The sequence below is a fragment of the Notechis scutatus genome, chromosome 1 (genome assembly GCF_049901735.1).
Source record: "Notechis scutatus isolate UNSWTSFEM ecotype Mainland chromosome 1, rNotScu1.2, whole genome shotgun sequence".
NCBI classification, from domain to species: Eukaryota; Metazoa; Chordata; class Lepidosauria; order Squamata; family Elapidae; genus Notechis; species Notechis scutatus.
The window spans coordinates 74,816,972-74,843,621 of NC_142009.1; the positions used below are offsets into that span (position 1 = coordinate 74,816,972).

General features: G+C 40.2%; 2 protein-coding genes across 2 annotated transcripts; one reads left to right on the top strand and one right to left on the bottom strand.

Moving 5' to 3' along the window:
* Positions 1-957: 957 nt before the first annotated feature.
* Positions 958-8,223, bottom strand: SPRTN (SprT-like N-terminal domain). Its single transcript, XM_026669453.2, has 5 exons — positions 7,985-8,223; positions 7,395-7,494; positions 6,293-6,421; positions 4,483-4,744; positions 958-3,284 (listed from the first exon to the last, which is right to left on the bottom strand). Exons 1-5 carry the CDS (start codon positions 8,221-8,223, stop codon positions 2,554-2,556), a joined length of 1,461 nt encoding a protein of 486 aa, XP_026525238.2. The 3' UTR covers positions 958-2,553.
* Positions 7,997-14,079, top strand: EXOC8 (exocyst complex component 8). The gene is made up of 2 exons (XM_026669452.2): positions 7,997-10,130; positions 11,443-14,079. Exons 1-2 carry the CDS (start codon positions 8,559-8,561, stop codon positions 12,049-12,051), a joined length of 2,181 nt encoding a protein of 726 aa, XP_026525237.1. The 5' UTR covers positions 7,997-8,558; the 3' UTR covers positions 12,052-14,079.
* Positions 14,080-26,650: the final 12,571 nt, after the last annotated feature.

Genomic DNA, 26,650 nt, shown 5'->3' on the forward strand with positions numbered 1-26,650 from the left:
GGTGTAGATCTCGAGATTCTTCATAACTACGTCTACACAGTTGGTTACAATAAAAATGAATAAATTAGATAAATTCAATCTAAATTAAGTTCAAACTGTATTATCCAAAAGGCATAGAATGTAATCTACAGCACAGATTACAATAGAACAATTGTTTGCCTCACATGTCCTGATGCAAACCCCATCCTTACATATTTGTATTACAGTCTAATGCAAGCATGTAAGTTGTAGACTTTGTATCATATCATGGCACATGACCAGCCCTTTGGCCCTTCATGGATGCTTGTGATTAGAACCATGGTTTACTTCAGATTTATCTTCAGTTTCTTCTTTTAAAAGATGCTTCATATTCTATTAACTCTATATTCTAATGTGAAGTTTTAAGTCACCCCTTTTTTTTCTCCACCTGGTGAATCTTTTAACACTTTTTTGCTCCTTGATCTGTTGCCACAATCCAATCAGTTTTGGGGGCAACCCTGTACTGTTTGCATTTTACAATAGGTCTGCTGTTAATGCCCTAAAGCAGGAGTGTCAAACTCAATTTTATTGAAGGCTGCATCAGGGTTGTATTTGACCTCGGGGCTGGGGTGGGCATGGCCAAGGTGGGAGTGGCCAGTTCGATGTCACTTGTGTCGAGGGCACCTGTGGTTGCCCAAGCACTCTGCCAATGAAAACGGGCTTCCAATGGCCTCCTGCAACCCTCTGCCAGTGAAAATGGAGCTCGGGAGCCTGTTTTCGCTGGCAGAAGCACCGTGGCCAGTCCTTTGCTGTTTCTGGAACTGGTCCCCGGGCCTTCAGTTTAACACCCCTGCTTTAAAGATTTGTTTCTTTGTACCTATGGTAGCTTTGATATATCTGAATGCAGCTAAAATGTAGCTTATTTAATAGAGCATAATCCATGATGTGTGAACACAATTGTCAAATTTGTTTTGGCAGATTTTCTGATTGTCTTCCATATTTTTATTTTTGAATGGAAATGTCTTTTATAGTCTTTCACTACACTGATTTGATGTACCTTTTGAACAACTGTGGTGTATATTTTAGTTGATCTTATGGTTTTACATTATTTCTATGCATCTTGGACAATTGGTTCTCTTGATTCTCCAAATTTCCTTTTATCTAGTTCCTTCCTCATTCCATCATCCAATTCTGAAGATGAATATGATTGTGTACAAGCTTCTTGCATCTTACATCTAAAGTTGATCTTGATGGCATCAAAGTCACATTTCCCAATCAAACGTAAATCTGTCAACATCATCATGTATAAATATGAAGCATAACCACAATAGAAGTAATTTATATTGCCTATTATTTCAATGCATTCTCTTCTCAAGATTGCTTTGTGCATTTTGAATAATTTTTTTGAGACTGGTTGTGTCATAGAGAAAGGTGTACATATAAACAACAGCAACAAAAGCTTTTTAATTGTACAAATGGCCGACAATCAACTGTGTTGTGTGCAAGAATATATTTCCATCTCAGAGGAAATAAATTTCAAAAGTTATTAACAAATAGTAGGCATACATCACTCTAATAGGCACTTTATACATAAAATGGTAGCATAACAGCCTTCCCAATGTGTTTATGGTTTAGAAAAACATCTACCTGATCAAAAATTGCATAGGACAAGATATAATCAGTCTAACTCTTCTGAGCATAATAGAAAACTTTGTTAATCCAGCCAAAATCTATAAATTGGGTGATAAAAAACAGACATAATTTTAAAGCAAACACTTGGTGAGCCATCTCTTTAGGTGTAAACAGAAAAGTAGCCAGTATTCTTTACTATATGACATCAGCTTTCAAGTTCAGGGAATAACAATCTCATGTCTATCTCTTAAACCAGAGTTCCCCAACCTTTTCAGATTGGTGGCCCAGAGCAGGGGGAGGGGATAAAGGGAATGGTTTTGTGGGAGGGGCAAGCACATGTGCGTGTGTGCATAGCACCGGTGATGTTTGTGGTGACGCTCGCTCAAGTGGGGCTGTGGGCACTGATGCTCGTGTGATGGGCACAAGAGCCTACGATGAGGCTCACACAAGAGGAGCCATGAGCGCCCACAAGGCTCGCAAAACTGGGTGCTCACACAACTAGGCTTGTGTGAGTGGGGCCATTTGTACATGCACTGGCTGGCCCCTCACGTGGCCCAGTGGCGATTAGGCTGCGGGCCGCAGACCACAGGTTGGGGACCCTTATCTTATACAATAAATGCATATATTCAAAGTATATTCTCCAATTTAGCATTTAAACATCTAACCAAACAATAAATGTAACAATAGCAAATGATTTTTCTTACCTTAGACATATCCTTTTGTTAAATATCAGATAAATCATTGTAGAACTGATGAGACAGTCTCTTAGAGACACTTTTTTCAAGGCTATGTTGCATTCAGTGTTAACTATGTTATTAGCATCTAGGTACTGAGAAAAAGCTTTCAAACTCAGGGTACAAAAAACTAAATCTAATATAAACTTTTCTCCATAAAACAGAGAAAGTGCATAAATGCATAGAGATACAGAAATCTTGAGCAAAGCAGCTTTAGATTAAAATCACATTAAAAGTTTTTTGAGAGGCAGAGGTCTAAGTGTTCATTGATTTTGGTTTCCAAAACTTCAGATTGACAGACAGGGCAACATACGTTTCTATTTTGGTCACTAGTGGATGTTTCTGAGATTGCCGGTTCGGCTGCACTATTCACAGCAGAACTAGTCTCCTTGAGTCCTCCTTTCTTTAAAAAATAGTTGACAAACGTAACTGAATCTTCCATTCTGGCTCGTTTTGCTGGGCCACCAGTCTGGGTGTTGCTGTTTCTCTGAGGTGGTGACTGGGATCTTGGAGTCAATGTAGCTGATTTAGAAATTGTGTTTTCTGGAGTCCCTTTGTGAAGTATATCTCTTAGAGTCTTTGTAGAATTTGATTCTGACCTTTTTCCACCCAAAGAAATATTTTTAACTGGTGAGCCATTAACATTAGTATAAACCTTACGGTTAGCAACTGAAAATCTAGGAAATGTGATACTAGAAGCAGAGCTGTTTTCAGGACTGTTTTGAGAAAACAGAGAGGAAACAGTTGTGCAGGAAACATTTTGCTCAAATTTGATTTCATTTTTAGGATTTGACCTAGATGAATCAGCAGATGAATGATACTGTGACTGGAGCAGTTGTCTGCTCTTAATGCTTGGACTTACAGCTCCCTCTAATGATGATTCACTTCTTTTTCCTCCAAGGATATATCCTTTCCCACTAAAAGGTATTATGCTCTGTATGCTGCTCCCACGAGCTTTTCCTGAAATTACACCAGAAGTTCTTTTAGTGAACTAAACATCAGCTATTACAAATGCTTTTTACTCAATATATGTACATGTACTGACGAACGCCCATTGCAAAATGAACCTAGTGGATTTATTGGAAGGGAGGGACGGAGAGAAAGCTTGAAATGTTTCCAGAATATTTTGATGTATCAGTCATAAAATTGCATTTGTAGAGTGAGAATTCTGCAATATGGAATATGAGCACAAGCAGCTAAATTTTAATTTACATGGATGTTTTTTTCTATTTTTATTTTAGAGAAGCATTCCAGGGCTGGGCTTAAAACATTTTAGCAACCGGTTCTCTGCCCGGTTGCTGGGTGGGCATGGCCATGGCCTAGTCAGCCTCCAGCACCATGGCCAGGGGGAGGGCATTTTTGCCCTTCCCGGGCTCCGGAGGCTCTCTGGAAGCCAGAAATGGGCTTGTTTCCGGCCTTCCCGAACTTCCAGGAGGCCTGTTTTTCGCCTTCCCCGAGTCTCTGTGGGAGCCCTGCACTTACCTGCATCCAAAACAGGCCACGTGGAGACTCCTGGGAGGGGAGTGGTGGGCAGGGCCAGCCAGGGGATTTGGGGATTCTCGAAACTGTGCAAAATCTTAGCTAGGGGATCTCCCGAACCCCTGCAAACCCCAAGCAGCCCACCCCTGAAGCAGTCTTACATAGTGGTTAAAACACAAGACTAAAAACCATGAATCCCACCTTAGGCATGAAGCCAGCTGGGTGACTTTAGGCCTAGTTCTCTCTCAGATCTAAGAAGAAAACAATGGCAAAGCATTTCTGAAAATAATGCCAAGAAAACTACAAGGATTTGTCCAGGCAGTTCCAGGGATCAAGATTGACTTTAAGGCATGCATGCACACAAAAGCCTTAATTCTGGGATTCTGGGATGGTAAACCATTTTACTAGTTGGAGTTGAGGAATTGAGAAAGTCTCTTATGGAAAACTTCATTCTGTTCCAACTGCTTTTAGGATCCGCATCACTAATTCAAATTAATCTCAAATCACCCTCATCTAGAAAATCAATATTCAGTGCTTTTTGCTTTTATACTGAACACAATTCTATTTACTTGAAAATATGAATCAGCAGTATTGAGAAAAAATTAAGTAGCTTTCTAATTACTCTTTTCGTTTAGATTTACAGAATTTAGTTAGCTGGTAAATAACAAAAGGTACATACGTGAACCATCATCTAGGATTTTTGCTTGATCATCGTTCTTCTTCTTGCATTTCTTGGAGCTGTTGTCGGGCTCTCTGACCTTGGTATATGTTCCCCCACAGCTCTTTTGGTGCTCTGCCCACCAATAGTCATTGGCAGATGGCGCCCTATTCATTACACGTTTTACATAGCCATAATAAGGCTTCCTATTTCGACATGGCCCATTACACCGCCACCAGTGCTGACGATAGAAATCCACCTCATCATGAAATTCATGATAGATCTGAAATTAATCCAAAGAGGGAAAAGTGTACAATACAACTTTCATTTTATATAAATACATATACATCTATCATGCTACTATATTCCCTTTCAGGGTAAGCAGTAATTCAGATATTCAGAGTGCAGAAAAGGAGTGAGAAACAGTAAATCAAACAAATTAAAGGTATATGAGGGTCTGACCACTCCATCCAATGTTCCACTTTCTCTATGTGTACTCACTCTTCCTTCATATATTTGTTTCCCAAACCAATTACATGCATTTTTTTAACATAAGGAAACTATTTCAATATACTTTTATACTACTGATGCAATGTTGGTCCATATAAATTAATCACCCATTCATTCCTGACCTTAATCTATTGTCCAGAAGGCTAATTTTCCCACTCTCACTACTTTTTTTTGTTTTTCCTGTATACCCAACTCCTTACTTTCACATGGCTAACATGGACAAAAGCACACTGTTGAATACAGCTATTTTTCACTTCTTCAACATTCATTCCTTTTTATAGAATACATGTGTTTCTACAGACATTTATGAACATACACATTCTTGCTCTAGTTTTTCAGCATTTATATACAATATAACTAGCCATTATTTCAGTTATTTCACCTGTCCAACAAAGATGTCTTTATCTTTGATTTTCAGCTCCAACCCCTTGCTGCCACATACAGTCTGTTTAACATTGATAGATAGAATTCTTTATTGGCCAAGTGTGATTGGACACATAAGAAATCTGTCTTGGTGCAAATGCTCTCAGTATACATAAAAGAAAAGATAGATTCGTCAAGAGTAACACATCATTCAAGTTCTCATACAAGAAAAATATATCGGTACTACCTTCATATGACCAACCAACAACTAACTTTTGTATATGGATTAATAATCATATTCTTCCCATTGTTAGGCAGAATCAGTTTTCACGCTTGTTTGAAACAACTCACATAGACAAACAATTAACCAAGCTACATTCAGATATTTTTTCCAATTACTCCACCTATTTATGTTATGTTACCATTTTTTTAAACTTTCACCTTTTTTCCCTTGGGCATTAATCAAGTGTAAAATTTCATTTTATGTAATTTATAGTATTTGTTTCAATTCAGCATGTTACTATTATATCCAGACTTTTTATATTTACACATATTGCTATTATACCCAACAAATATGTGAAATATTTTTCCATTCACTCTGAGAGATTTATTGATCTTCTAACACTTTTTATATAAGCTTTCATGCTTTTTTTTCTCTACAGTTCCATTTTCACTCATTTTTTCAATTATTTTTTTTAGATACACTCAGATTAATCTGTAGTAACTCAGAGCATATTTTCTGATCATTATAGCTTAATGTTTTCACTTTGATGAGTTGCCCGCAACCCAAAAGATAAAACTACATGTGCTAAGAATAGAACTATGAGGATTGGCTGAAAATATCAACTCTGCTAGAGTATACCATCCTGTCGTGAACTGGCTTGCCATCTCATCATGCAGTCTTTTATTCTGTGCTTGAAGAATGAAAATGAGTCTATATATCACAAAAAGCCTTTACCGTAATATTGGCTCCTGTTAAGCGATTTATCCGGTGCATATGTTTGCAGAACTCTGGACCGTGGGACTCACGATCCTTGTCATTATTAGTAACAAACAACAGGGCATGAATCATTTCATGTAGGAGAGTCTGAAATTGATAAGATTACTTAAGTATCCATTTTCTAACAAAGACAATTGCATATCCATATTTTGGAAAGAAATTCATCAATTTCAGTTTATGTTCCCTATGGTAAGAAAAATATGAACTGAATTTTGAAATGTGGTGCTTACAATTCAGGTTTATACAAATGAACTTGACTTACAATGAGAATTCGTAAAACTGTTGGTATTTTGCATTTATTCCACAGTTATGTAAAACTGTCTGTAGTTACCAAGCAAATAGATCTATTGAACTTTTTTTGACCCATTAATGACCTAAGCTAAAGAACTTAAGAACATTAGTTTGCTTCTCTCTCACCAAAACAATCATGGAAGAAAGAACAGATCTCATGAAAACCAAGACAGATGTCTTGGCTAACTGGCCATGGACCAGAAAATCTCTGGCCTCATAATAATAGAATTTCATATCTCCTTGTTTGGAATCCAATAACTAAGAGAAGCCCTTGGCCAAAATAACTATTATGCTATAATGAGAAAGAAAAAGTCTGAGAAGTAAACCATATATTTTGAATATATGACATTTCTTATCCCAAGTAAAATATTATAGATCAGAAATAAGGTACATACAGCTACATTGGAGCTCCCTGGTATTTTTATAATACAGAACTCATTGTTTCTTCTATCTTTGTGGAATTAAAACATTGTCTTTAAAGCAAATGAGTTTTCCTACTTCCTAGGAAAAAGTACTTCATTACATATATATAGTACTGAACTTCTGCAACCACAGAGCACTAAGGCATCAATCAAAGTGCTCTATTCATATAAAAGACCTGGCTATTCATATGATTACCTGCCACATTTAGATCTCTTACTATTATTCTTATATTAAGCATATTTCAAGATCTGATTTGTTACTGACAAAATATATTCCTCAGTTTATATATGCATTCAACCACGTTAGGCTGCAAGAAATTTGTAGAAAGAATTCCATCTTGCAATACCTCCACGAGATCCTTCCTTGGCCGTAATTTTAAAAGTGGTTCACTTAGTCGGATGGAGCACATTCCACCGTGACCTTCATAGCAGCAAACTCCAGCGCACCTAGAAGGCAAAGCAGAAGCTGTCCATTTTTGTTTCCCAAGAGCAAAAATCTACCAAAGCAGAATGTTATCCATTGTGATCTACTAGTTTTCTATGGTAGCAAGAGGACAATTGTTCAAGGAGAAATAGAAGAGTATTTAATCTCAATCTGAATTAGCATAGTTCACAGTTTTACCTCATCCTACTGGTTTGTGGTAGCTCAAAATCCCCAGATTCAAGAACAAAAATTTTACATTGATCTTGACCAGTATATGTGTCTGATTATGCCTGCCGTGCTTGGTCGTCAGGTAAAAAAAGCGGGTGGGACAATGGGAGCAGCTCTAAAGGCACCTTTCTTGACACCTGAGCCCCGCAGAGCAGCCTTTCCTCCCGATATTCTCCGCACTACCATTCCAAGGACTGCAAGCAGCAGGGAACTCTAGGAGCGGTAGTCCCATCAACCCTGGACGCCTGTCTCCTCCCTCCCTCCCTGGCTCTTCCTTCGGCGTACAGGGTCATGCGCGGGCTCCATTTTACTTCCACCGCCGCCAGGCGCCCCCAGAAGAGGGTCTCGTTGAACTGCAGAAAGAGGCCTCGCACGTCGGGGTTGGGGTCCAGCAACTCCCAGGCATCGTCCATCAGCGAGAATGGCCGCGGAGGATCCGAGGAGATCGACTGAAGCCGCACCTCCTTGTCCTCCGCTTCCCACTCCTCCTGCAACTGCAGGGCCAGCAAAAGGTCCTCGTCCATCGTTCCTCCAAGAAGCGAAACACCAAACTACCCTCAGCCACCGTTCACCGGCCGGAAGCGGCTTCGCAAGAACCTGGCGCATGCGCTAAGCCCCATTCTTCGACGCTGCAAAGCGCTTGCGCACCTCTCCAAACACCCGGAGGTAAAGCCTGCTCTACAAGATACATTTGTGCTCATGCGCGGAACGGAGAGCGACTTGTCGCCGTTCCGTGACGTTTTACGTTTCCCCGCAGGCTCTTCTCGCCTGAAGCTCGTCGGGAGCGGCTCTTTCTCCGGCGCAGACGCTCTTTCGTTTCCGCTCTTTCGTTTGTGTCTCCCGCTGCTCCGGCTCAGACATGGCGGTGTCTCTGGGGGAGGTGGCCGCAGTCGGTGGCGCTAGCCGTCTGCGACGGCAACTGGAGTCCGGGAGTTACGCGGCGGAAGAGTACGTGAAGCTACTGTCCCAGCAGTCGGATGGGGACCGGGACCTGCAAGAGCACCGGCAGCGCATTCAGGCGCTGAGCGAGGAGACGGCGCAGAGCCTCAAGCGCAACGTCTACCAGAACTACCGGCAGTTCATCGAGACGGCCCGCGAGATCAGCTACCTGGAGAGCGAGATGTACCAGCTCAGCCACATCCTCACCGAGCAGAAAGGCATCATGGAAACCGTCACCCAGGCCCTGTTGCTGCAGGCCAATGTCGGCGAGCGAGAAGACCCGGCTGTCGTGGGAGCCCGGCGAGCTGCAGCTGGCGCCACCGACCCTCACACGAACCCTTTCCTGCCTCTCTCGGCCAACAAGGACGCCTTGGCCAACGAGGAAGGCCGACAGCGAACTCTCACCACCCTCCTGGAGAAAGTGGAGGGCTGTCGGGACCTGCTGGAGGGCCCTGGCAAGTACCTGGTGTACAACGGGGACCTGGTGGAGTACGATGCTGACCACATGGGGCAGATCCAGAAAGTCCACGCTTTCCTTATGAACGACTGCCTGCTGGTGGCCGCCTGGCTGCCCAACCGGCGGGGCATGTACCGTTACGATGCCCTCTACCCGCTCGATGGGCTGGCTGTGGTTAATGTCAAGGACAACCCCCCCATGAAGGATATGTTCAAGTTGCTGATGTTCCCCGAGAGTCGCATCTTCCAAGCCGAGAATGCCAAGATCAAGAAAGAGTGGTTGGAAGTGCTGGAGGAGGCCAAAAGAAACCGAGCTCTCAGTGAGAAACGGAGGCTGGAGCAGGAGGTCCCAACGCGGGCTCTCCCGATGCCTGCTGAGGCTACTAATCCGTTTGACGTAGACGAGGAGGAAGAGGAGGCGGCGGAGGAAGACAAGGCAACGCCGGAAGAAGAAACGGTGGATCTGTCTTTAGAATGGATTCAGGAACTGCCAGAAGACTTGGATGTCTGCATTGCTCAGAGAGACTTTGAAGGGGCAGTTGATTTGTTAGATAAGCTGAAGGAATATCTGAGTGACAAACCTGTGACCCAGGTGGTTAGAGAGTTGCGAGCTAAGGTGGATGAAAGGGTCCGACAGCTCACTGAGGTCCTTGTGTTTGAATTGTCTCCAGATAGGTCTCTCCGAGGAGGACCCAGAGCTACCCGGAGAGCTGTTTCTCAGCTCATTCGCTTGGGCCAGTCAACGAAGGCATGTGAACTTTTCTTGAAAAATAGGGAAGCTGCTGTTCACACAGCCATCCGTCAGTTGCGCATTGAGGGTGCCACCTTGCTGTACATTCACAAACTTTGTCACGTCTTCTTCACCAGCCTGTTAGAGACCGCAAGAGAGTTTGAGACAGACTTTGCTGGAAACAGTGGGTGTTACTCGGCTTTTGTGGTCTGGGCCCGATCTACCATGCGGATGTTTGTAGATGCATTTAGCAAACAGGTGTTTGATAGTAAGGAGAGTTTATCTACTGCGGCTGAATGTGTAAAGGTAAGTAAAGAGAGAATGGAGTAAAAACCTAAAAAAAGTCTGCCATTGCATCCCTGTGGGGGAGGTATTTGGGCAGTGTTTTGGAATGGGGTGGCTGCTCAGCTCTAAATCCTTCTCCCATCTTGTCACAACAACGGCATGGAGTTTCTGCTGGGGCCTCCTAATGCAGATATACACATAGGCATAACACGGGAGAGCAGAAATGCACATACAGCCATCTTGTTTGTTACACAAAACAAAATGCCTATGACCAATTGGTAAAAGGTCTGGAAGGCAGCAACATTTTCATTTCCAGTTCTGCTAGTGGTAAACAGACTCACCCTCTTAGTAGTTGAAAAATACAGGTTAGTCATATGCGCTGCCTCTTCAGTGCGGCTATAGATCTTAACCACAGATCCTGTCTTACCTGAAAAAGCACATTTTGCTTTATAGAACAAAGGATGAGCCTCTGTATAATCTAATGTTGCTTTTTTAGTGTCCAAAACAAGATACACGCTCATACCATCTGCGGTTAGTTTTTAATTATCTTTTATCTCTGAAAAGACTGAAATGGAATAGACTACTCTTTTCTGTTAACCTGAATGATGGGAGTAATAGAAATGAAACTTGTCTTTTATCCAGTTTTATTTCATATTAGCATTAGCATTAACATTAGGGATATTTAAATTACTGGAGAATACAATTCTTTTAAATGTATGAAATAAGTTTCAGTTATATGTTTTAAATTAATATGGTTACTGCAAACTTGTTATTTTTACTTAAATTTTAACAAAAACAGTGTTACGTGGATTTGATCTGTATTGTTTTTAACATTAGGTGGGACAATAAAAGCCTTAAACTGTTCATAGATTCCATTCTTCCTGTCACAGGTTAACTTTGTAAGAAATAATGCATCTTGAAGTGGAGTCAGGCAATGTCTAATCATATTTATTGAATGTCACAAAGCCTCTTTTGAGCTTTATGCAAACTTTGAGGTATTTGAAATCTGGAAGAAGAGAACTGCTTTCTGAATTCAAATTATATTTGGTATTAGTAACTTTCCTTCCAATCATTCCCTTCATCTTTCTGCCTATTATATATGTAATAGATATTAACATCCCTCATTGACTTTTGGCAACAAAGTCTTCCAAGAAATGTGGCTGTTAGCATCCCTGGATTAGACAATTATCTATTACTGATCCTGAAATACTATGCAGAGATTGGTTTAAAGCTATGTTTCAGTGTTCTCTAATGTTTTCAATAGGAAGATTATTTTACCATTTCTGCATTGTGCAACATCTTTAGATTTAATTAATGTCATTTGTTGTTGAAGGTGGCAAAGGAACATTGTAAGCAACTTGGCGATATTGGTCTGGATTTGACCTTCATTATTCATGCCCTACTAGTAAAGGATATCAAAGAGGCTCTGCAGAGCTACAAAGACATTATAATTGAGGCCACAAAACATCGCAACTCTGAAGAGATGTGGAGGAGAATGAACCTGATGACCCCTGAAGCCTTAGGAAAGCTTAGAGAGGAAATGAGGAGCTGTGGTGTGACCAATTTTGATCAGTACACTGGAGATGACTGCTGGGTGAATCTTAGCTACACTGTTGTGGCTTTCACAAAACAGACCATGGCTTTCTTGGAGGACGCTCTCAAGTTGTATTTCCCTGAGCTGCATATGGTCCTGCTAGAAAGTCTGATGGAGATAATCCTTGTGGCCATCCAACATGTTGATTACAGTTTACGGTGTGAACAGGATCCTGAGAAGAAAGCATTCATCAGGCAAAATGCATCTTTCCTTTATGAAACTGTCCTTCCTGTTGTGGAAAAAAGATTTGAGGAAGGTGTTGGAAAGCCTGCTAAGCAGTTGCAGGATCTGAGGAATGTTTCACGACTAATGCGTATTAATCCTGAAAGTACTACCTCAGTGGTGTGAAATGTAATGCCTCAGTAGTTTTCATACACAGATTGTATATACTTGTGTACATACATACGTAAAGATATGTATGTGTCTACATACATAAACTGATGATTATCAAATACGGCAAAACTCTCAGTTAATTATGTTCTGCAAATACAAGAGGCAGCAAGTAAAAAAGGAAAAGAAAGCAAATACTGTAGTTTAAAAAAACTCAAGTAACATCTTTTTTTGAAGTTATGAAAGTGATTTTAGATTTCAAAACATGACATCTGTTTGTTAATAAATAATGTTATTTAAACATATGTAATTAGGTGCTACAGGAAAAAAAATTGACCTTTTTAGGAATGTAAATTATGAGATGTATCTATTGATTTCTCCATATTAGGTAGGGGTGTACACGAAATAGGAAGAATGTTTTAAACCATCTGCTGTATTCCCGATGTCCTGTTCCATATCAGCCACAGTTTAGCAGAACCCAAAACCCAGAATGCTTTGGTTATTCTGGGTTTCAGATGGAACAAAATCCAAGTGGGCCAAGTAGGGTTAAATGGCATGTATTACTCCTCTTTCCCTTCCTCTCCCTCAATGCTTCTCAGTAGGCCATATCATCATACCGGGAAAAGCCAAAGAGAGGAAGGGAAAGAGAGGAGATCTGTGCCACCCTTTCCCCCAGTGCTTTCCCTTTAAGGAGTGTTCTAGTGGGTCATATACCAGTGGCCCTTGCTCCCATTTTCCTAGAACCTTCCTCTCCTTTGACATTGTTGACATTCCAGAATGGCACGTAACACTGGTTTGCCTTTTGCCTTCCCTTCAGGTGCCAGGGTACCTGTCATGTCCCATCCTCTCCCCCACCCCACCCCCGATCATTTCTACCTGAAACGAAACAACTGTTGTTTGCTATTCACAATCCATCATGCCAAAACATGCCTCAGTGTGGGCATTGGCCTCCTAAAGATGGCTATATCATGCGTGAAACATTTTACACATCTTTAGTATCAGACAATTTCCCTTTGTTTCTAAAGTAGAAGAAATTGTGTAGGAAACAAAGCAGTCCTGCACGAATCCCTCTAAGATAATGAGGAAAGAGCACAAAAAGCTGCCATCAATAGTTCAGTTCAATCCAGCTTAAAAATTATTTGAAAACTGTCATTCAGCATGGGGTCAGTACTCTTAATGGTAGCATTTCTATTGCACACATTTTTGGCAATAATAAATGCTACTTTAAGTATAAAATTTGCTTCTTTTTGATTTTCAGCAAGTGAAACATGAATAATTTCAAATAATATAGTTGTGTCAAAAAGGTACGCCTGCCACTATCTGGGAATTTTGCTGCAGTTTTTGTACAGCTTCCTGATTTCAGTAAAGCCAAATCTACTTTAAAAAATGAAACTCTTCTCAGTTCGGAATGGAAAATGCTAGAACTAACTACAGAACAAGTTGTGTTTGATCTAGTTTTCATGTACCCATCTACATATATCCTTTCAATTACAAACAGTGATGTTAATTTGAGAGAAGATACATAATATATTCAGTTCATTATGTCTTTATGTGGTCATCAATGATCCACTGAGCAGTGAAAACTAGAAAGAAATGAACAATTTTACAATGTTAATAAATCTGATTCCCTGAAAATTCCATGATATGAAAAATCACAACATAAGTAGTGAAGGGTGGAATATTTAAGGGCACTGCAAGAAGAAATTGGAAGTTTACCTGAGTTAAAAAAGTAAAATGAAAATTTACCCAGGCAATATTCAAGGTGTAAAACTGTAGTAGCTCTTTCCATAGTTTTGGCCACAGTGATTATTAATATGGGTAGAGCGTTAATTTGTTTCTCTCTCTCTAAAGAATAAATACGCTGTACAAAATAAATGCCTATTGAAGGAATCCCTGTCAAAAATATACTGGTGTAGTATAATTATCTAATGAATACTAAGCCAGAATTAATAACTCCAGGGAAGTGCTCCAATTTGTTACAAAAAAACATGTTCAGTAGAATGTAACATGAAATGCTACGTTGAAAATATTAAAGACTTGCTACTACTATGTTGTGGCCTTTAAAATTGTGTAATGGAGATTGGGTGAATTGACTTTGCCATTTAAACAAATACTGCAGAAAAAAAGAGGTGAGGGGGAAAGTTATTCTTATCTCGTATTTCAGTAAAGTTTGAGTCAAACTGTGAATGTGGGACTGTCATACATGTTCTGTTCTAGCTGATGGTCATGGAAAAACAGAATATCTGTATCTTTCTCCAGAGGAATGTGGGTATAAAAATGTTTTGAGCATAACCAATCTAATATGCGCTGGATGTATTTAAGCCTGTATTTCAAAGGACACTTTGTTTGCTACAACAAAAAAGGCCACAATGCTGAGGGTCATACCAGTTTCATGCCTCTTATACAGATAGAAGACGTTGTTTCTCAGGACTGTGCTTATAGCAGCCTCAGCAGACCAAAGAAGCTACAATTTAATTTGAGGGAAGTTTATAGGGCAGATTCTGGGTATCTAAACAATACTAAATAGCTGAAATTTAGGAATTTATGTCATGCCATAAGAATCCATGCCGACTTAATGAAGGGAAACACTGCCCAATGTTCAGGTTATACAGGTGAAACTCAAAAAATTAGAATATCGTGCAAAAGTTCATTTATTTCAGTAATGCGACTTAAAAGGTGAAACTAATATATGAGATAGACTCATTACATGCAAAGCAAGATAGTTCAAGCCATGATGTGTCATAATTGAGATGATTATGGCTTACAGCTCATGAAAACCCCAAATCCACAATCTCAGAAAATTAGAATATTACATGCAATCAATAAAACAAGGATTGTACATAGAACAATATTGGACCTCTGAAAAGTATAAGCATGTATATGTACTCAGTACTTGGTTTGGGCCCCTTTTGTAGCAATTACTGCCTCAATGCGGCATGGCATGGAAGCTATCAGCCTGTGGTGTTATGGAAGACCAGGATGCTTCAATAGCAGCCTTCAGCTCTTCTGCATTGTTCGGTCTCATGTCTCTCATCTTTCTCTTGGCAATGCCCCATAGATTCTCTATGGGGTTCAGGTCAGATGAGTTTGCTGGCCAATCAAGCACAGTAATCCCATGGTCATTGAACCAGGTTTTGGTGCTTTTGGCAGTGTGGGCAGGTGCCAAGTCCTGCTGGAAAATGAAGTCAGCATCCCCATAAAGCTCATCTACGGAAGGAAGCATGAAGTGCTCCAAAATCTCCTGGTAGACGGCTGCATTTACCCTGGACTTAATGAAGCATAGTGGATCAACACCAGCAGATGACATGGCTCCCCAAATCAACACAGACTGTGGAAACTTCACACTAGACTTCAAGCATTTTGCAGTATGTGTCTCTCCATTCTTCCTCCAGACTCTGGGTCCTTGGTTTCCAAATGAGATGGAAAAGTTGCTCTCGTCAGAAAAGAGGACTTTGGACCACTGAGCAACAGACCAATTCTGTTTTTCTTTAGCCCAGATAAGACACTTCTGACGTTTGTTGTTCAGGAGTGGCTTGACAAGAGGAATACGGCATTTGAAGCCCATGTCCAGGATCCATCTGTGTGTGGTGACTCTTGATGCACTGACTCCAGCCTCAGTCCACTCCTTGTGAAAGTCCCCAACACTTTTGAATGGCCTTTTCCTGACAATCCTCTCCAGACTGCGGTCATCCCTGCTGCTTGTGCACCTTTTTCTTCCACACTTTTCCCTTCCACATAACTTTCTATTAATGTGCTTTGATACAGCACTTTGGGAACATCCAACTTCGTTTGCAATTACCTTTTGAGGCTTTCCCTCCTTACGGAGGGTGTCAATGATGGTTTTCTGCACAACTGTCAGGTCAGCAGTCTTTCCCATGATTGTGATTCCTACTGAACCAGACTGAGAGACCCTTTAAAGGCTCAGGAACCCTTTGCAGGTGTTATGGCTTAATTAGCTGATTAGAGTGGGACACTTTGAGCCTAGAATATTGAATCTTTTCACAATATTCTAATTTTCTGAGATTGTGGATTTGGGGTTTTCATGAGCTGTAAGCCATAATCTCAATTATGACAAATCATGGCTTGAACTATTTTGCTTTGCATGTAATGAGTCTATCTCATATTAGGTTCACCTTTTACTGAAATAAATGAACTTTTGCACGATATTCTAATTTTTCAAGTTTCACCTGTATTTAATACAACAAGTTGGCATACTTGGCGCCTCTTCTATTTTCCCCCACAGTAACAACCCTGTTAAGCAAGCTGGGCTGAGACAGATTGACCCAAGTTCACTTGAGAAACTTCTCTTGGCATATATAAGGCTTGTCAGGCTCTATTAACTGTATCTATGTTTTGCACTGAAGCCTGAAATGACACATTAACTGCTTATAGGAATAGTGCTATATAAGCTCCAGATGAATGAAATTAGCTCTGTTCAATTATTTATACTGCATGTCCACCAGTTACCTATTTATTTGATCAGCATAACTGCTTAGGGAGACAACTGGAAAATGACACAGATTTATCATATGCAGTATTTTGCTGTAGGACATAGCTTTAATTCTAATAGTTTTGAATCTCTTTAATAATTGCTCTTATCTTTTTTTAGACATGTATTTGGTCAGTCAGTAACCAAGGAAACATTTGAATATCACTTTACTTCAGAGACTGATTTTCAAAACATAGTTTCTTCTCTAACCTTTATTTTCATATTCAACATACAAAAAACACTTTTGTTGTTACTAACATATTGGTATCTCTGATAATATGGAGGTTTCGTTCTTGTTTGTTTCATCATCTGCTTCTAATCTGGCTCAGGATAGTGTACCTTGGGAAATGTGTGGATATGTTGGCTAATATACAATCCTATTCAGAAATGCTGGCACAAAACCACCATATTAGTGTACTTTTTCTACAGATTTCAAGTCAGGATATTTGCTTCATGGCAAACTTCAATGTGTAATCTGATAACTTTTGTGGTTGATTAGTTTTTAATTATTCCTGTAGTTGTATAATAGTTACAGTACTGGATAAACCATTATGTACACTGCTCAAAAAAATAAAGGGAACACTTAAACAACACAATGTAACTCCAAGTCAATCACACTTCTGTGAAATCAAACTGTCCACTTAGGTAGCAACACTGATTGACAATCAATTTCACATGCTGTTGTGCAAATGGAATAGACAATAGGTGGAAAGCATAGGCAGTTAGCAAGACATCCCCAATAAAGGAGTGGTTCTGCAGGTGGTGACCACAGACCACTTCTCAGTTCCTATGCTTTCTGGCTGATGTTTTGGTCACTTTTGAATGCTGGCGGTGCTTTCACTCTAGTGGTAGCATGAGACGGAGTCTACAACCCACACAAGTGGCTCAGGTAGTGCAGCTCATCCAGGATGGCACATCAATGCGAGCTGTGGCAAGAAGGTTTGCTGTGTCTGTCAGCATAGTGTCCAGAGCATGGAGGCGCTACCAGGAGACAGGCCAGTACATCAGGAGATGTGGAGGAGGCCGTAGGAGGGCAACAACCCAGCATCAGGACTGCTACCTCCGCCTTTGTGCAAGGAGGGACAGGAGAAGCACTGCCAGAGCCCTGCAAAATGACCTCCAACGGGCCACAAATGTGCATGTTGCTGCTCAAACAGTCAGAAACAGACTCCATGAGGGTGGTATGAGGGCCCGATGTCCACAGGTGGGGGTTGTGCTTACAGCCCAACACCATGCAGGATGTTTGGCATTTGCCAGAGAACACCAAGATTGGCAAATTCACCACTGGTGCCCTGTGCTCTTCACAGATGAAAGCAGATTCACACTGAGCACATGTGACACACGTGACAGGGTCTGGAGACGCCATGGAGAACGTTCTGCTGCCTGCAATATCCTCCAACATGACCAGTTTAGCAGTGGGTCAGTAATGGTGTGGGGTGGCATTTCTTTAGGGGGCTGCACTGCCCTCCATGTGCTCGCCAGAGGTAGCCTGACTGCCATTAGATACCAAGAGACCATATGCTGGTGCGGTTGGCCCTGGGTTCCTCCTAATGCACGACAATGCTAGACCTCATGTGGCTGGAGTGTGTCAGCAGTTCCTGCAAGACGAAGGCATTGATGCTATGGACTGGCCCGCCCGTTCCCCAGACCTGAATCCAATTGAGCACATCTCGGACATCATGTCTCGCTCCATCCACCAACACCACGTTGAACCACAGACTGTCCAGGAGTTGAGGGATGCTTTAGTCCAAGTGTGGGAGGAGATCCCTCAGGAGACCATCCACCACCTCATCAGGAGCATGCCCAGGCATTGTAGGGAGGTCATACAGGCACATGGAGGCCACACACACTACTGAGCCTCATTTTGACTTGTTTTAAGGACATTACATCAAAGTTGGATCAGCCTGTACTGTTTTTTTCCACTTTAAATTTGAGTGTAACTCCAAATCCAGACCTCCATGGGTTGCTAAATTTGATTTCCATTGATAATTTTTGTGTGATTTTGTTGTCAGCACATTCAACTATGTAATAAACAAAGTATTTAATAAGAATATTTCATTCATTCAGATCTAGGATGTCTTATTTTTGTGTTCCCTTTATTTTTTTGAACAGTGTATTATGGTAGCAATATTATGAAATGATCAAAATTAAGGCATTTTACCTTGCTGTAATTAAAGTTTGATATTTGCAAATTTAAAAAAAAAACAGGAGATAGGGAGCAGTGCTTATTTTAATTTTTTTAGCATGTTAATTTAAGAATAAGTAACCTTTGGTTGCATATGACCACATTTAGCGTTACCATGGAGATCATAATAAATTGCATCAAGATATTTTGCAGGTTTTCCTGGATTTTGTGGAAATGTTTGGAGGCCAATCAATATTCTCTATGCATGTTAAGTTTCCCTCATAATGGCGGAAAACCTTGTTGCCAATTTTTAGCAATCATGGTCAGAGAAGGCTTCAAGTAACCTATCTTTGTTTTAAAAGAACACGTATCTAGAATACTTAGACCTCCACAGTTGCTCAGTAGAGATTACTTATTGATCTACATAGTTATATTGATTAATAATAAAATAAATTATCAATAGCTACATGCAAGAAAACTAGGTAGCCTGCCTCACATCAGATGCTGCTGAATTAAACTCCTAGCAATCCTTTCTTGATTAGAGTTCCTAGGAATTGTAAGGCCGCAACAACTAGCAACCTCTGATAACTATGCTTAGCCAGACACCCTTGAGTATCAGCTGTGAGGAGTCGTGGCATGTACTGAGCTAGTCTGACTTTTCTCCCAGCATCTTAGACTTTCCAAAGTAGTTGTTGGGAAATCCCCAGTCTGTTCAATCAGTCACCTGTGGTTTAAGACATTGGCTGCATCATGCTGGGATAAAACATTGGCTAATCTCTGGCTTAGAATGTTTTGCAAATCCAACCAGCATTACAGGTTACAGTTCAAGCCATTTAGTAAACAATTATTCTCTTAACTATGGATTAGCATGTATGAACACGGTCATTGGCAGTGGCTGAATCAAATATAGGCAATAGATGGATTTGGGCAGCAGGTGGCAGTCTTCTCTCTCTAAAGTAGCCGAATAAGTAAAATGTGCCAAAAAATTGTGGAAACAATTTAAATCTAGCTTGCAACACAGAGGGCATCATGATAGCAATCATTTTTATATATTAGAAGCAGTACGATGTTACTGTAACAGAGATAGCTATAATGCAATGATAATTTATCAAGTCAATTTTAAGAAGACAAAACCTTCAATCTGTTACTGTCCAGACAGAATAGGATAGAGAAAGGTGATTAAATGTAATTGATAACTAAATACTTCGATAAACAAAACTTTGAAAGTTACAGACAGTGGATATGTAAAATTTATGTCACTGAATCCTGGCTAGTGCCTAATCTCTGTGCATTTTAATGCTTCTGCAGCTGATGGATTCTTTCTGTCTAGTTTTTTTTTTTTTAAAGGCCAGAATGATTAGTTTCTGATTGCTCTGGCCTCATACCCAGAAACACAGGACTTACACACACATGAAGGTCCATGCTATAAACTATGTAGACCCGCATGTGATAAAGATTTGATGAAGACTTTCTTTTAGAAACAATTGGGCTAAGTCTCTTGATATAGAAGAGGAACTTATTTAAGAAAAAGGAGAAAAACGAAGAGGCAAAATTCCAAATAAAATAAATTGTAACCATTTAAGTTATTTACATATTGGGATACTGAACCGTATTCAGGACATATTCAGAATTCAAGTATTGTGCAGACCTCCCAACATGTAATGAGATGCTCAAGGGGACACTATATCAAAATGCAGGGCTTTTCCCACTGGACTTGAATTGAACTCCTAGTCCTCATTTGAATAAATAAGATCTCTGCTACTTGCCCAGAGTGAATTGCATGCATTGCTGTTGGCTGCTAAGCATTTATTTATTTTAAACAATCTCTCTCCCCCCACCCACCGTACCTTTTTTTTAAAAAAAGCTATTTCTTTTCCTCATGATTTTGGGGGATGGTATGGCCTACTACTTCATGCCTCTTTCCTGCGCTTTGCATAACACCGTTTACCTTGAAAGGGAATAATGTGATCAGTATCTATGTGGCTTTCCGGACAACATCTTTACCATTCTGAACTATCTTTATGGTCTCTTCCTTGGTGACCTGGTATTCTTCCATGTTTTTGTGGTTTGTTTTTTTTTTAACCTTTGGATCCTCAGTCAGCTTTTTGTGTATTTAAGATGAAACCTGCCCACTTTCTAGCTTGAGTAGGATTGAGGTAAATAAGGACAGTAATGCAATTGGTAGATGGCCAATAATCCGATAGATGCAGTAAAGACAGACATCCCTTCCATCAAACATTACGTCGCTGATAGGTATTGAAGGTCACAGAATTAAGCAGGAGCTGGGCACACAGGTATATGGAAGGCAGGGAACTCCCAAAAGACTTTTCTATACTTTCTGCAGTTTTTCAAGCTGTGCCACTGAAAGTTTATAAGGAGGCTTTCTGTCAATACTTGGAATATTTGTGTCATGGATGTTCAACCTTTTGGCTTGCTGGGGCTGCACTGAGTGAAGAGGAATTGTCTTGGGCCACATATAATATATATATATATATATTTATGTATATAAATAGCAAACTTCCCTTTTTAATATTTGTTTATTAAAACACGGGGCTGCATTATTAGTTGTCCAGGACTGAATGCAGCCAGAGGTCACGGGCTGGGCATGCCTGGTTTATGTTAAGACTGCACTTGGAACACTGCCCAGCCTTTTATGTGATTACAATTATTTTATGTAATACTTTTATTTTACTCTTGTATATGTGAAGTCATCATAGCAACTCTGTTTTGGGGGGAAAGCAGCAAGGATGACCCCCCCTCCCCCAACCAGAAGATTAGTATAAAATGATTCCATCCTTTTCTTGAGCAGTTTTTTACAGGTTCACGTGGTAGCTTCTATTTTATGAAAGTCTTTCGGAAGGGAACGTGTGTGTGTGAAGTAGTATTCTCTCCTTAAAGGTAATCTGAAATCTTATATACTTTTGTAAAGTAAGAAAGAGAAAAGAAAAAGAAAGCAAGCAAAGTAAAAGCCGAAAGTGCAAGAAAAGAAAAAAACTAAAGAAAATAGAAAAGAAAAAAGAAATTTTCCCCAATATTCTTCACAGCAGTTATAAGTACAATTATATTTTAACCTCTGTCTCTAAATTACATTGTGATACTCTTTCTATAATCATCAAAGCCATAAATCACAAGTTCATTTTTTTTAATGCAAAAAGTGCATAAGAGGTTTCCAGTCACCCAAATTGTATATATCTTTTCTCCCATCAAAAAAACTTAGTGCATCTTTGTGTTTTGTCTTCCTTATCTTATATTACTTTGCACTAATTTTTTACTTTTTAAAAAAGTTCTAATAAAAAGTTATATATGAAATATTACATGCCATTATTTTGCAGAGTTTAGTTCCACCATCTCACAAATATATTTATTCAGAAGAAGCTAGAGGAATTTCCTTCTTAGTAAACATGGCTAGGATTACAATTTAAGCCATTTTTGCCTTGTATTGTGTCCTCTAGAGCAGGGGTTGCCAACCTTTTGGATCTCAGGGATCACCAAACTCATAATTTTAAATTCCACTAACCAGAGATCCTGGGGAAATCCCCAAAAAAGTCTGCAGGAAAATTCCCCACCCTATTTTCCTACCGATCGATCATTCTTTATTTGGGATCACAGGATATCGTCTCCAGCTCCATTCTCAGAGGGACAGAGAGAGAGAGACTTTGGCTTCATGCAAGGAAAGCAGCAGAAGCAGTAGAAGTCTTTCTTTCTCTCCCCCAAACTCTGCCAGAAATGAATCTGTGAGACTTGTGCCGGCACAGCCTCTTGGAGAAGGATGCCTTGCAGGGTCCCAAAGACTCATTTCTGGCGGAGTTTGGGGGAGAGAAAGAAATACTTTTGCTGCTTTTCTTGCGTGCAGCCAAAAGCAGAAGCGGAAAGAAGCAACCCATTGGCCACACCAGGCATGTGGGGTGAGTGGGGCAAGTTCCCCCCGCCCTTTCCCCCTCCCCTCACTAACTTGTGTTGTTCGCAATGCAAGCGATGCAAGACTTGTGTTCCCACAGGCCATGTGGGCAGCACAGCCTTGTATTCCCGCGCAGCCTGAATTAATTGCTTTGGGGGGTGCTGTGGGGTAAAATTTTCTGCAGACCACCTCACGGACCACCAGTGGTCCCCGGCCCACTGGTTGGCAACCACTGCTCTAGAGGAATTGGATAATAACTGCCAATCAGCATGATTAGAAGGTTCTTGGTTGGTTTAATAGACATTCATTAGCCACTGACACCAATCATTTTTAATCTGGGCTTGGGTCATTCAGCTGTTTATTATTTCAGCAAATGTTTTCAATTGGAAAGCAAGCTTCAGCTAAAAAGGTAAAGGTTTCCCCGTCCAATCATGTTCAACTCTAGGGGGCAGTGTTCATCTCCATTTCCTAGCCACTGGAGTCAGCATTGCCCAGACACTTCAATGGTCAGCATGACTATGTGCTGAGGCACACACAATGCTTTCATTTTCCCACCAAAGTGGTACCTATTTATCTACCTGCATTTCAGTGGTGGGATTCAATTTTTTTTACTACCGGTTCTGTGGGCGTGGCTTGGTGGGCGTGGCAGGGGAAGGATGCTGTAAAATCTCCAGTCAGAGGTGGTATTTGCTAGTTCTCCAAACTACTCAAAATTTCCGCTACCAGTTCTCCAGAAATGGTCAGAACCTGCTGAATACCACCTCTGTTGCATTTGCAAGCTTTTGAACTGCTAGGTGGGCAGGAGCTGGGGCAAGGCAAGGAACTCACCCTATCCCACAGTTCTCGGATCTCAAACTGCTAACCTTTTGGTCAACAAGCCCACTAGGCCATCACACACATACATACCCAAGCATCAACTATAGACAATTATGTATGAATAAAATGATAAGTGGTCTAGTGGTTTGGTCTAATAGTTAAAGCACTAGGCCGGAATCCAGGAGACTGCATTCTAGTCCCACTTTAAGCTTAAAAGCCAGTTGGGTGACTTTGGGCCAGTCACACTCTCTCAGTCCTGCATATAGGCTGAGACAATAAACCAGTTGGTCAACTCCTGTCACAACCAATGAATTAATATTGAATTGATTAAAAAAAAACCTTAAGTGAATCCAGCATTTGCAGGGAAATGTTAGGGACGGGGGAGGTAACTGGAAATAACCAGAAAATGACTCATTATTTTACACTTAAGTGGGATCCAATAAACTGCCTGTCTGGCAGAATGAAAACGAAAACCATTTGGGCAATTTTAGCTGTCAGTCCTAAGCATCACTCACTGGATTCAAGTGATGTCTTTGTACTTGACCCCAAGAAAGAGACAGTGGATTAAATCTTGAATATAGTGATTCATTACTTAATTGAGATAAAACTGTACTTTGGGGCAATATTCTTAAATCCACTTGTATCATATTTTAATTACTCAATTGCAAAATTATCTGTTCACAATAAAGAAGAGCTTGAACTGATTTATGGCAGAGCCTTATCAAATTGATAAGCTGGTTTTACATTTTTAGTTTAATCCCAATTTAGTGTAAAGATAAATTACTATGAGGAGCCTAGGATTATTATCTTCTTCTCCCTGTCAGTGCTGTAACAAATTCTTGCAACTTTTTACATATCAGGATAAGGTTTAATGTAGATTTTGAAAGGCTGCTTTGGGGTGCATTCAATATTGTTCTTTCTTCTTGAATTGAATTCTTTATTGTCATTGTACACAGTATACTTTCAACGAAATTCACATAACACCCAGAGACCAGACTCAACATGCACACACATGACAATCCCCAAACACCTCCCCACCCGCCAAAATTCCCCGCCTCCTAAAAACACACAAGCATCCACACAACAGACCAAGTAATACTGTCCAACAGCTCACTGATGGTGGTCCTTAAATTCATTGTTAAGTGCAATTATAGCTCTGGGACAAATACTATTCAAAAAACGTGTGGTCCAAGTTTTAATTGTTCTGTATCTTCTACCAGAAGACAACAGTTCATAAAGATTGTAAGCAGGATGGGAAGAGTCTCTGAGAATGTTGTGCAACTTCTTGTTATGTTTCAAAAATTAGTATACTTTTAAGATCATTGCTGTGAATATAATTGAATAATTTTAAAAACAGACTCCCAAATGCTTGAAGTGCATAGTCCAAAAATAATAGGAGAGCTATGGTCTTCTTATTGACCAAATTGATTCTAATAAGTCACTAGGCTCAAGGCTGACACAGCCTTCCATCCTTCTGAAGTCGCTAAAATGAGGACCCAGTATGCTGATTGTAAACCACTTAGAAAGGGCTGTAAAGCATTGTGAAGCGGTATATAACTCTAAGTGCTATTGCTATTGTAATCTGGTCTTTTATTTTAGGTGCACATTATTTTTCCTTGTTTTCTTCCTGACCTGAAACTTGTCTGTCTTGTTCTTCTAGAATAAGGGTGTCAAACTTGATTTCATTGAGGGCCACATCAGGGTTGTGTTTCACCTTGAGGGACCAGGATGGGTGTGGCCAGCATGTCACTCATGTCAGGAGAGGGCACCTGTGGTGGCCCAAGTGCTCTGCCAGCAAAAACGGGCTCCCGAGCTTTGTTTTCAGCTGGGACGGCCTCTTGCAACCCCCTGCCAGTGAAAATGGAGCTCGGGAGGGCCGTTTTCACTGGCAGAAGCACCGAAGTCCATCCTCAAGTATTTCCAAGGTGGCCCTGTGGGCCAGATCTAAGCACCCCGCGGGCCAGATGAGGTCCCCAGGTCTTGAGTTTGACACCCCTGTTCTAGACCATGGGTACATAGTATTATAGTTATAAAAATAACCGGAAGTGCTTAGAAGATTTCATTGCTTTCATCAGAATGTCAAAAGCAGGGTCAGTCTACAAGCTCTACCTCTTTGGGATGATATCATAACACAGAGAAAAGTGGTGGGGTTTGCACTAAGATGCTATGATGTTGCTTTCATCATTCTGACCTCCTTTCCCCAATATTCAATCAATGGTGCAAAAGTTTAAAGAATGTGAAACTCACATTCTATAATCTATAAATGCTATTCATTGAATAAAGTTTTCTTTTCCATATTAATTGGATCCCGACCTTAGAAGATTTTCAAGAAATGGTCAAGTTTCAACATCAATATGCTGGAAGTGTAGTACTTCTACTAAGATTACGCTAAACACACATTTTGGGCTTCTGCCATGGTTAATCAATTTGGTTTAATATTCCTATGATTAAAATACAGATTCGAGAAGAGAAATAAGATTTATAGAAGTAACATTGAATTACATCCTGAATTGCCTAGATAAAAGTACATTTCAGAATTTTTGATACACCAGTTTCACTTCTGTGAAAAAATAAAGGTGAGATGCTGACAACAACAAAAATATGATTGACCCACCTGCATTTTGCCACTTTCTTTTTACCTCAAACAAATGTTCAAGAAGGTTACTTTAACTAAAGATTTGTTTAATATAAATAGATGATAAAAAATTCAACAATAATCAAGGCGTTGATGACACATTCAGTGAAATAGCCACCATGCCAGACAAATAGGGCTTAAGATGTCTGTGCCGAACATCATGGTATCTTAGCGGGAGGGGAAAAAAGAGTTACCCGCTTGAAAACCTTTATTACAACTTCTATAAATAGCAGATTAATTGCAGGAAGCATGAAGGAAGCAGAAAAACAAAAGCAAAAGCTTATGTTGTGATCAGTATCTCCACATAAGATGATTGTTTAAACTGAAATGTAAATAAATAAAGTGCTAATTGCTTAAATTGAACCAAAAATCAAAGAGTGTTTATTTTACGGTACAAAGTTACAGCAAGAATAACCCTGCTTCATTGTTATACTACTACTAATAGAAAAAATATATACACAATCCAGAATGCAGAGAAGAGCATCTTTGTAGGTTGAATGACAGAAGTAATTGTCAACCTCTGAAAATAAGGAGAAATTTCCTGACAGTAAGAATAATTAATCAACAGAACTGCTTGCCTCCTGGCATCTTGGGTGCTCCATCACTGGAGGTTTTCAATAAAAGATTGGACGATGGTATAAAACAATGATGAAC

What these genes read in the sequence shown, in the direction of transcription:
- EXOC8 (XM_026669452.2), top strand. Translation starts at nt 8,559, where the DNA reads ATGGCGGTGTCTCTGGGGGAGGTGGCCGCAGTCGGTGGCGCTAGCCGT. An exon ending in CTGCGGCTGAATGTGTAAAG is followed by an intron (nt 10,131 to 11,442) that starts GTAAGTAAAGAG and finishes TTGTTGTTGAAG; the next exon opens with GTGGCAAAGGAACATTGTAA.
- SPRTN (XM_026669453.2), bottom strand. Translation starts at nt 8,223, where the DNA reads ATGGACGAGGACCTTTTGCTGGCCCTGCAGTTGCAGGAGGAGTGGGAA. An exon ending in TGGAGCCCGCGCATGACCCT is followed by an intron (nt 7,495 to 7,984) that starts GTACGCCGAAGG and finishes TTTGCCTTCTAG; the next exon opens with GTGCGCTGGAGTTTGCTGCT. An exon ending in TAACAGGAGCCAATATTACG is followed by an intron (nt 4,745 to 6,292) that starts GTAAAGGCTTTT and finishes GATTAATTTCAG; the next exon opens with ATCTATCATGAATTTCATGA.